The sequence below is a fragment of the Eucyclogobius newberryi genome, unplaced genomic scaffold (assembly GCF_026437365.1).
Source record: "Eucyclogobius newberryi isolate DKJ021-1_F unplaced genomic scaffold, fEucNew1.0.hap1 SCAF_19, whole genome shotgun sequence".
Lineage (NCBI taxonomy): Eukaryota > Metazoa > Chordata > Actinopteri > Gobiiformes > Gobiidae > Eucyclogobius > Eucyclogobius newberryi.
In genome coordinates, this window is record NW_027315823.1 from 30696595 (window position 1) to 30708057 (window position 11463).

The 11463-nt window shown below is 42.3% G+C and overlaps 1 protein-coding gene across 1 annotated transcript; it reads left to right on the forward strand.

Annotated features, from left to right (window-relative positions):
- The first annotated feature begins 2532 nt into the window (after positions 1–2532).
- Positions 2533–8327, forward strand: LOC140365775 (uncharacterized). The gene is made up of 8 exons (XM_072452330.1): positions 2533–2616; positions 2693–2791; positions 3014–3075; positions 5292–5364; positions 5739–5815; positions 5897–6038; positions 6834–7160; positions 8157–8327. The coding sequence occupies exons 1-8, from the start codon at positions 2608–2610 to the stop codon at positions 8325–8327; spliced, it is 960 nt and encodes a 319-aa protein (XP_072308431.1). The 5' UTR covers positions 2533–2607.
- The last annotated feature ends 3136 nt before the right edge of the window (positions 8328–11463 follow it).

An 11463-nucleotide genomic window follows, 5' to 3' on the forward strand; every position in this document is an offset into this window, starting at 1 on the left:
TTGCTGTCTCTTTAAGTGCATTTGTACTTTCCATCGGTTTGTTGAACGTCTAGAAGGGACTGCACCAAACCACTGCTGAGTTTACAAAGTGAAAGTGTGATAGTATCATGCTGTGCTTCTGGGGAATGTATATTAGTCAGAATCACATTGAAGTTGCATTACTAGAAGAGCAGTCTTGATGCCGCAGAGTCATTACCGGCCCATCTCTAATCTGCTTAGTTTACCAACAGCTCACAAATTTCCTCTTAATAAACAACTCATTTGATGTTTTTCAGTCAGGTTTTAGACCTCATCACAGCACTGAGACTGCTCTTGTCAAGGTGACAAATGACATCCGCCTGAACACTGACACGGGCAAAGCTTCAGTCTTAATTCTGTTAGATCTGAGTGCTGCTTTTGACACTGTCGATCATGGGATCCTCTTACAGAGACTAGAGGACTGGGTGGGCATCACTGGCACTGCCCTAAACTGGTTAAGGTCCTATCTGGAAGACAGGAAGTACTTTGTTGAAATTGGTAGCTGTGTCTCAGACCACATGACCCTGACCTGTGGAGTGCCACAAGGGTCAGTCCTGGGTCCCCTTCTGTTCAACCTCTACATGCTGCCGTTGGGTCAGTTGATACGCAGTGAAAATGTGTCCTATCACAATTGTGCAGACGACACTCAGATCTATGTTTCACTGTCGGCAGGTGACTATGGACCAGTAGATTCACTCTGTCACTGCATCCAACAGATCAGTTTGTGGATGCAAAACAACTTTCTCCAGCTGAACTCAGACAAGACTGAAATCATCGTTTTTGGCCCACAGAAACAAAGGGAAAGTGTTAGCGGTCACCTCCAGAGTCTCGCTCTAAAACCTACAAACCAAGTTAGAAATCTGGGGGTAATAATGGACTCAGACTTGAACTTTAATAGCCACGTCAAATCAATGACATCAGCAGCTTTTTATCATCTAAAAAACATTAACAAAATCAAAAGTATAGTGTCTAAACCAGATTTGGAGAGACTTACCCATGCGTTTGTCTCCAGTAGATTAGACTACTGTAACGGCCTGCTCACTGGCCTCTCCAAACGAGTTGTAAAACAGCTGCAGTACATCCAGAACGCTGCTGCTCGGGTCCTGACTAGAACCAGGAAGTACCATCACATTAGTCCTGTTCTCAGGTCTCTGAACTGGCTCCTGTGGCTCAGAGAATAGACTTTAAAGCAGCTCTGCTTGTGTACAAGTCTCTCCATGGCCTAGCACCAAAGTACATCTTGGATATGTTATTGCCATATGAACCATCTCAGGGACCGGCCTCCTGCTGGTGCCAGAGTCAGGACTAAACATGGACCGGCCTCCTGCTGGTGCCCAGAGTCCGGACTAAACATGGAGCGGCCTCCTACTGGTGCCAGAGTCAGGACTAAACATGGACCGGCCTCCTTCTGGTGCCAGAGCCAGGACTAAACATGGACCGGCCTCCTGCTGGTGCCAGAGTCAGGACTAAACATGGGCCGGCCTCCTTCTGGTGCCAGAGTCAGGACTAAACATGGACCGGCCTCCTTCTGGTGCCAGAGTCAGGACTAAACATGGGCCGTCCTCCTGCTGGTGCCAGAGCCAGGACTAAACATGGACTGGCCTCCTGCTGGTGCCAGAGTCAGGACTAAACATGGACCGGCCTCCTGCTGGTGCCAGAGTCAGGACTAAACATGGACCGGCCTCCTGCTGGTGCCAGAGTCAGGACTAAACATGGACCGGCCTCCTGCTGGTGTCAGAGTCAGGACTAAACATGGGCCGGCCTCCTGCTGGTGCCAGAGCCAGGACTAAACATGGACCGGCCTCCTGCTGGTGCCAGAGTCAGGACTAAACATGGACCGGCCTCCTGCTGGTGCCAGAGTCAGGACTAAACATGGGCCGGCCTCCTGCTGGTGCCAGAGCCAGGACTAAACATGGACCGGCCTCCTGCTGGTGCCAGAGTCAGGACTAAACATGGGCCGGCCTCCTGCTGGTGCCAGAGCCAGGACTAAACATGGACCGGCCTCCTGCTGGTGCCAGAGTCAGGACTAAACATGGACCGGCCTCCTGCTGGTGCCAGAGTCAGGACTAAACATGGACCGGCCTCCTGCTGGTGCCAGAGTCAGGACTAAACATGGACCGGCCTCCTGCTGGTGCCAGAGTCAGGACTAAACATGAAGTGTGGAGATGTGAGACAGGTTCTACTCTGACAATGTTTAAATCTAAGCAAATAACAGTTTTGTTTAGCTGTGCATGACTGAAAGGATTTTTCTTTGCACTCTTTAGTTCAGACAATCAGTTGGACTGATTAAAAAAGGAGTTGGACTCCAAAAACACGTTACCCTCTGTGGCTAGGTGTTTTTTATTTTTATTTTTAATGAATTAATTAGTTAATTTTATTGTATTTCTGTTTCTATAATTTCTTTGTGATTTGAATGCATTTTTCCTGCTGTGTGAAGCACTTTGAATTGCCCTGTGTATGAAATGTGCTCTACAAATAAACTTGCCTTGTCTTGTCTTGCTATTCCAGGTCACTTCCCTTCGGACAGAGGTGGAAAAGTTGCAGGAGGCTTTACATGAGTAGCAGACCAGAGCTGAGAAGGAAAAAGAGATGAATAAAGTGAGTTTGGCATAAAAAAGAAAAAAATAAGGTTACACAGTATTTCTTTCTCTGATTCAAACCTCTTTTTTTTCAGACTTTAGAAGCTGAAGTGAATCACAACGATAAAGTTTGTCACAATGTTCGAGGACAAGTTGAAGCTCAGATGAAGCGGCTCCAGGAGCAAGAGTCAGAGGTTTCTGAGGCTCGTTATTTCTACTGTGTCACTGAAACTTCGTTTTTTGTCGGGACAGTGGTTTGGGATTTCTTCTGTATTGTCAAAGAAGGTCATGTGGTTGAAACTGAAACTTATCTAAACCAAACAGTTTGAGTTGTAGTTGATTTGTCAGATATTCACACAATCATAAAGGATATTCATCAGTATAAAGATAATTTACTTCAAAATGATGTGTTTTAGATAGAGACTCTGAAGCTGGAGTTGGGAAACTGCCGAAGGGAAATCAAGCACCTGGAACAAATGTAAGTGAAACACAAATTCATGATAAAAACAGAATAAAAACCAAGTACAATTTCTGTATTAAAATGAAAAACATCTCAATTCAGCGACGGGTTCAGATCAAACAAACTGAGGCTTCGTCTAAGTTTCAAAAGTGTTAAGACTGAATTTTAACTTAAGCTAATGTAATACTTAATGTTTAATTTCAAGATGCCAAATACAAATCATAGCGTTCGTTCCAAAGTATTCTGACCCATCAGAGTGATAAAAGTCTTTATGAACCAGCAGTTCAGGTCGTCCCGTGTCTCGTGGGTTTTCAAGCCGCTGAAAACGTGGCGGATTTTGATGATAATCGTAATTTCTTTTACATTTTAGTGTCATATTTGAGCCTGCGTATAAGGTTGCAATATAAAGTGAGTGTACTGATGTTTAGGACACTGTTAATGTTTCATTGTTGCATTAGACAAAGATACAATCAAAGAAGAAAACCGTTGTAGAAAAGTACATCTACTGTAAGTGAAAGATGAATATTCAAAAATAATACATATAACTAAGCCAGGAGTGTCCAAACTTTTTTCACCGAGGGCCACATTTTGAAACTTCTATGGAGCAGAGGGCCCCAAACAACCCGACAATGTTGAATTTGAAAGTTAATACTGAAAAATTTTGCATTTGTTATTGTTTGATGAGCATCCACACCTTTAATAATACTCGCGACATTATTATTAGGTTGTTATCACATAAAAATGCTTGAATTCTTCCAATTTTACAGTAAAAGTACTACTTTTTGTTGTTTGGACCAACTTAGCAGGAAGCCAGAGGGCCAACAAAAATTGGTCTGCGAGCCGCATTTGGCCTCCGGGCCGTAGTTTGGACATGTCTGAATTAAACGTTTAACTAGAATATAGCGATGTATCTGAGTTAAATGAGTTAAATCTAAATACTAAATGTCGGTGTAATCCCTCATTCGTCCAGGCGTGTTCCATAGTAGAAAAAGCTTCAGTTGTAGTCATCTGGACTCAGTTTGAAAAAATAGACGTTTCGACTCTCATCCAAGAGTCATTGTCAATAAAAGAATTTAGATCGAGAACTCCGATATTAATACTGTTCTGTGGTAAGACCCGCCCATTGGGAGGAGCCTTCCTGAAGTAGAAAGAGTTGTTTGTTTCAACAGAAACTCCCGTAAAGAAGGTCTTTCTTTAAAGAAAGACCTTCTTTAAACAGAAATGGAGGGCTAAGGTTTAATCTTCCTGTTATTTATAATGGGATACTGAACCCCTGGAAAGGTAGAGGACCAGGACCAGGACATTTAGATGCTAATCAGGTACTCAGGGTGGTTGAGCCAGGGTCTCACAAAGACAAAGAGGATTCTAATAGGCCATTAAGATTCTGAATAGGCTAGCTCGGTAGATACAAGGGGAGAGTTTCTGTTGAAACAAACAACTCTTTCTACTTCAGGAAGGCTCCGCCCAATGGGCGGGTCTTACCACAGAACAGTATTAATATCGGAGTTCTCGATCTAAATTCTTTTATTGACAATGACTCTTGGATGAGAGTCGAAACGTCTATTTTTTCAAACTGAGTCCAGATGACTACAACTGAAGCTTTTTCTACTACTAAATACTAAATGTTTTTGAATTATAAAATACAGATCATTCAGGATCGTCTGCCATTAAACATTTACTAGGTTTGGGAAAAACGACCTCATCGATCCAAAGTTTTCATAACCGCAACGTAATAATATGTGAGTTTGGTGATGCACATACTGTACTTCATCATGTGTGTATTTCACACTGTTGGCAGGTGTCATGGAATTAGACATACACCAGATGCTATTCCGTAACACATCGAGAACACAATTCAACCTAGAATATGAAACGACACAGAAACATCAGACATTTGTGTGGCATGCATGTCTCACCTCGTTTTTTCCCATGCTGGTTGGTTTTATTAGATATTCTGGAATAGGCGGGTCACATTTCTCATTGGTCAGCCTCACATCAAGGCACTTGGTATTTTTCCGTAGAGATCAAGCCTTGGGTAAACATTACCCAGACTCCTCTGGGTTATCACCCCCCTAGGGTAAACATCCTTTGGCCCATCTTTACGACCCCTTCACAAATGCAGTTTGTCAAACACCCGTTCTTCTCTTAGACTAATGATGCAGATAAAATATCACTATTATGCAGATAAAATATATCACAGAAATATACTCATATATTCACATTTTATCACACAGGAAGCTGGAAGTCTCATTAGCAAATGATCAACTCCTGCAGTCGCCAGAAAAGCATCCAAATTCAGGACAAAAGGTAAGCAAAGGATGAATGGGATTGTTGTGATTTTAATGGAATAAAGGTTTGTCCAGACTTTACAGATTCATTTTGTGCAGTTTTTCATTTGAAAACTTCTTTTTTCAAAACCCTGACACTAAATAATCATAGCGCCGCTTCAAAGTATTGTGACGCTGCAGTGTGCTAAATGTATTTACACTGCCGCGGTTTATCTGATTGTTCCATGACTCTTTGTTTACATGGTTTTGGCTAACCCTGAGCTAACACTGAGCTCTGTGCAGAAGTAAACATGAAACAAGATTTATAGACTTTAGAGTGTGCACAATGTAACTTGTCTGGTGGTAAAGTCACATAGTGCACATTTAATATCTTTTGGATTCTCACTTTTTTAGCAGGACGATTGTGATTCATTCTCCAGAAAAGATGTGTGTCAAGTCCTACAGAAAGAAATATCTGACCAAGAACAAAGGTAATATAATGTATGTGAAATGTACTGTACAATGGATGCTGAACATGTTTAGATTTTGAAACGTGTTCAAATGTGTGTCAGGAAATGCCACGAGAGGCAGGACAGACTCAAACTCAAACTACGCCACGTTAAATTTAAACTGAAAGATGAGATGGAATGGAGAGACGAGAAGATTGGGGAATTGAAGAGAGAGTTGTCCCTCTGCTCACACGCTTTAACTTTGGTAAGACTTTATTCATTTTTTATGGCTTTCCGGTCGTGTTTCCACTAATGATACTGAAATTAAAACTTTTGATTTCGATATCAAGAAAATGGCTCAGCGCTTGATAACTTTTTCAGTTACGACATTATCTTCAATAGAAAGTTATATTCAACACAATTTAGAAGTATTTCATGCCATATTACAGTTTTGTACTAGGTCTGATATAGATCCAGAACTTTCAAAAACCTTTCAGAACATTTTTGTCCTATTTATAAATGTTATTTTTTCAGTATCAAACCTTGCTCAAAAAAGTTTATAGTTTCAATTATATCGATACGACCTTAGATGATGAAAAATGAGTGCAGTTGCAGTCAACAATTCAAACCAAAATATTCCATTTTCTGAATGGTGACTAGTGCTAAAATAGCCAATATGCTTTTTCCAGCTTGGTGGATATACCAGGTGACTTTAGAGGACTTTGGACCATTGTAATCATAAGTGACCATTTGTCAAAACTAATATTGCACAAATATGAAGGACGATACATGTAAATACTCTTTGCTGAAAAGGTGAAAACATTTGAATTTCTGTTTTTATTGTTTGATAATTTAGTATCTAATGAATAAAATTAGCTTAACACAAAATCATTTGATAAGCATAAATGGCTCTTATTTCACTGAACATTCACTTTTTACTTTACTAGTATTATGTGTTTGGTTTTACCCCACTACTGTATTTTGAAGTACCAGTGCTGCTATTTAGCACTTCACCAAACTCTGAACACACAAATTAGCCTCTAATAACCTTGTTTAACAGGAGAAGGAGCTCAATATGGATGTAATGATGGAAAATGACAAACTCCTCATCGAGAAGCGACGACTCGTGCAGCAGCTGAACGAAGAGGTTTGCCTCTTCGTTCAGCAGCCAGAAACACATCCGCACAGCGCTCCATTCCAGGTAAAAGTCGGTCATTCAACTACAGTCACTCGCTTGGGTTTTAACTCATGCGTTTTTCTTCAATTTAGGCTTGGTTTTCTGGAATTGGAGAACCGAGAGCTCCAAAACAGAATAGCGGACTTGTGCGCTCAAAGCTCGTCTACGGAGCGCTCGCTACGAAACCTCCAGTCACTGAGAGTAGCCGAGGTACAAGACACAAATGTTCATCCTTTTATTTATGTGTTTCACTAGCAATGTGTTTATTGGCATGTGACAAACATGAACAACACAAATGTACAGAAATGGATGCCGTTTTGAGGCTTCTGGCGACGAGGGCTGTAGGTTCACAGTCCTCTATACCCCCAAAAGAAGCTCAACAGAGGCAGTGCAAATTGGCAGACTGGAGATTGCGGAGATTATGGTGGGTGGAGACCTTGAAGGTCATGGAGGCCTGTGTTCCATGATATAATGAGGCGGTCCTTGACTGGAGGCAGATTTGGCAGCGCCAATGCGGGAAAATGTCCGATAGGAAATGTGGGGACTGCAAGGATCTACTTTAAGTAAGGGATGAACCTAAACCTGATGCAATCTGGCCGGTAGTGAGGATTGAGTCCTGAGGGGAGGCACCACTTGATAAACAGTACGTGAAGTTCTGGAAGATTGCAAAGGGCCTCAAAACATATTTGAGCTTGAACAAGTCAATCGTGGTTGAACTACCACTGTGATCTTGCTTGTTTGAGGGGAAGACTAGGCGTCGGTTGAAGATTCTTGATGCCGGGTGAAGAGAACGGTTGTGGACAAGGCAACCTCTGAGCTGGGGAAGAAACCGAAGACGGCAAAAGGAACATGCCAATGCAAGCTTTTTACAACCATCGTCATTTGGTCTCTGAAGAGCAGCCTTAAAAGATGTTGATGCTGCTCGGGTAGGCTTTAAGCACCCGTAAATAGAGACTGGTAGTCAAAAGTGAATGGGAAGTAATAGGTTAAGGAGAGTAGGTCGAACGCGGGAAAGGTAGATTGAAGCCAGATTGGAAGGAGCAGAAGCTGTACCGGGTAGTCTAGAAGCAAGAGGAGGTCAGCCAGAGCGGGGCTCAGGTGTGGAACGTGGTAGCTGAGAATGGAGGAACCGGGGTCGATGACAGTTCCGCCTCGGAAATCAATGTTCTGAATGCATTTGTTGATTAATGGTGTCAATGACTGCAGTCATCGGACTGGCTAGCCATAAACATGGATGGTCTGACAGGAAGGCGGCAAGCCCGACGGTATCGATCTAAAACAAGGCAGCCGAAGACATGCAAACTCGCAGATGAAGTGGAGAAACTCATCAAGCTGGGGAGAACCACTTGCCTTAAAGTAACCCCCAAAACCGACTGATGAAACAGCATATCAAAGTAGAGCAGCGACTTGCTGGACTGAATGAGAATCCCAACGCTTTGGAGTGATGAACAGAAGACGCTAGGGTCGGGAGGTGGGAGATTAAGGGCTTGTCCTTAGGGGATGATCTGCATGGCCAAGTTGAGATGACCAAAGATGGACAAGAGGTGCTGTTTGGAGCATGAGGAGAAGGTTCCTGAGACGAGAGCTCCGGTTTAGCTTTGGGTTGGTACCTGAGAACTTCCAGAGCATGGAAGGACTGGAAGCTCTGAATGGGGCATCCCAGTGCCTGGCGGTGGCGACACTGGAGGGGGAGACATCCCGGTGCCCGGAGGCGGCATCCCGGTGCCCGGAGGCGGCATCCCGGTGCCGTGCCCGGAGGCGGCATCCCGGTGCCCGGAGGCTGCATCCCGGTGCCCGGAGGCGGCATCCCGGTGCGGCATCCCGGTGCCCGGAGGCGGCATCCAAGTCGACTTAACGTTGTGATTCTCCCAATAACCAGAACGTCAGACCTTTGTTAAAATGTGCTTGTAAAGAACTTGAATGCAATGAAATTAATGAAACTCTGAGGGTGATATTGACAGAAGTGGATATCTATGTTTTTGTTTTTGAGTACCCCAAGAACGATATTATGTAAATCCAACGGAAAAAAAATCTCTTGAAACGTGTTGGTTGAGGTTTAATTATCAGACAAATGTGACGTGTCTGTAAAATGACTCACAAAAGTGCAGAAATACCACCTTATACCTTTATTTTAAAGTTCAGTTATTTTAAATCTGTTCATTTTCATCTTCTCAATATTCAAATGTTGCATATCTTCAAAAAACGTTCACAATATTATCTAATATTAAATATACTGCCCATCTGTTACTAGAATAAACTACATTTTTCTTTTCTACTTTTGCATCATAATCTTTGCTATCATAAATGTTTTATTTGTTTAACTTACTGTAAACTATGCATTTGTAACCACTACGATGCCATTTTTGTCCATTAGGAGCTGAAGATGATCTGTCATCTGGGAAAGATGCTGACTCAACTTCCTTCCCAGACATGCTGGTGAATCTTTTGATCACAACGTAAATACAAAGCTAATAAACCAAACGATTTCATATTTATGCCCAACAATGTCAAAATTGTTAAAGTGTTTGCATGTGTGAGGTACTTATTCCTAAGATAAAGAATCTAATTCAGTTCACTTTTGGTTGTTAACCACACTTTGCAAACAAGGAAAAGATTTGTATCTGTGAAATGTCAGCGTACTTGTTTAAACACACCTCTTGCTCTTTCCATTACTGCATACTTAAAGTGCATATGACAGCTTCATGTTTTTATAGTCTGGTGGGACAGTCCCTGTGGTAAACATATTCATCATAGTTTTATCATAGTCAAGCGGCAGTTAGTGAAGAAAAATAGATTATAAAAGTTGAAAATTACAGGAAGTAGAGTTCTAAAACGGATTCCCTCTGTGATGTCATCAAAAAGCGACATCACAATCAAATGCAGTGACAATTTCATGGATGTATTTATATTAGCAGTTAACGGTACATATTTTTCTGACAGTTTCAACAATCATTCAACAAAATAAAGGTGTTTTCGGGCATTATTATTTGTCAGGTCCTAACTATTGAGTAATTTATATGGATTGTAGCCTTTGTGTACAGTGTGTTGGCTAGGTAACCGTTGTGGAATTACCACAACCTACATTTTTAGCAAATTCTTCAATATAATTGTGTTATGTTTGTTTGAGGGAAGTGTGTGAAATGCACTCAAAGCAGTTTAAAATCTGGGGTCACCTTTTTGAATTTACAATGAGATGAATTTATATCGTATGAGAAATGCCAACATCATCCATCGTATCAATCAACGATAAGAATGATGATCTCAGAAGTGCATAGTTTCTGCTACGTTCAAAAGCAAATTCATCTCAAATAAGTCAGTTCTTATTTTGAGTGCTCTATACCAATCCATGTTTTGCGTTTGCTTCAGTTTGCTGTTGCCGGGCGTGGCCTGTCGCACCTGTGGTTCGCTGGAAGGTGCAGAGACGTGGTCGCAGAGCTCCAGTTTGGCCCGATCTGGAGAAATGGGATACCTCAACCTGAACTCCTCCCACAACCACTCTCTCCTCAGCACCACCGACACACAAACACACTGTAGCGGGCCGGACATTTGCAACATGATGTGACAATGACTGACGTGTCGGCGTATCGTATTATCAAAAGGCCGACAGCAATATCGCGGACCGTCGAATTACAAGTTTCTTTTCTTGACGTTTATGCATTGTTTTGTTGCAGCGACAGTCAAAGAAACTACACAGACCAGGATCCTTTGCTTCAGTGCAGATAACATGACAACATAAGTTATAAGGCACTTTCCAGTTTTATGTCTTTGTAGTTTTAAAGTTTTTGAAACAGTTTTTTGGACTTGGCAATGTTCTAGCATCCCGTGTTCTCAGACAAATGTCCCAAGCTCCTCTGTCCTTAGACCCTCCTTTTCGGCCAGGAAAATCTACAAAACCTCTTTGGGAAGAAAGTAGAAACCTGGAGGAGTTCCACAGTGAAGGAGAGATCCAGCTCCCTCAGACGGACAGGGGGACGCGAGAGAGACAGTGGAGCTGGAACCACTCAGGAGGAGAACCAGTTCTTCAGGAGGAGAACCAGTTCTTCAGGAGGAGAACCAGTTCTTCGAGGCAGATGAAGAACTGTCCATGTGGATTAGAGACCGTTTTTCCAGGGACTCGAGGAGCATCTGGGTCCACAGGTCATCGGTGTGCCTGTCCCACTCCCCCCAGGGAAGTGGGAAAAGAAGCAGAAAAGGCAATGAAGTGATTGCAAGTTAATAAAAACTTGATCATAAAAAATAGTGCTTTATCTTTATCAGAGGATAGTGCTTAAGCTGCCAAGCAAATGTAATGTGAAAGTCATGTCTTCTGTTAAACTCTGTTAAAAACTTTTATTTATATGGTATTTTCAAAATGCTCAATAGTAAAGTCATCCTCGAGCGTATTTCTAAAAGAAGAGATGGAGAGAGGAGTTGGTCTATGGTGTAATTACTGAGAGTCCGCAAATATGATCGTGTCTGGTTCTCTAAAAATCGGTTTCTTGCCAAACGGGGAGTGAAGTGATGGTGCAAGCGT

Bases quoted from the DNA above. Each gene is read 5' to 3' on its own strand.
- LOC140365775 (XM_072452330.1), top strand. The intron at 3,076-5,291 runs GTAAGTGAAACA...TTTATCACACAG, and splicing joins ATCAAGCACCTGGAACAAAT to GAAGCTGGAAGTCTCATTAG. The intron at 5,816-5,896 runs GTAATATAATGT...AATGTGTGTCAG, and splicing joins ATATCTGACCAAGAACAAAG to GAAATGCCACGAGAGGCAGG.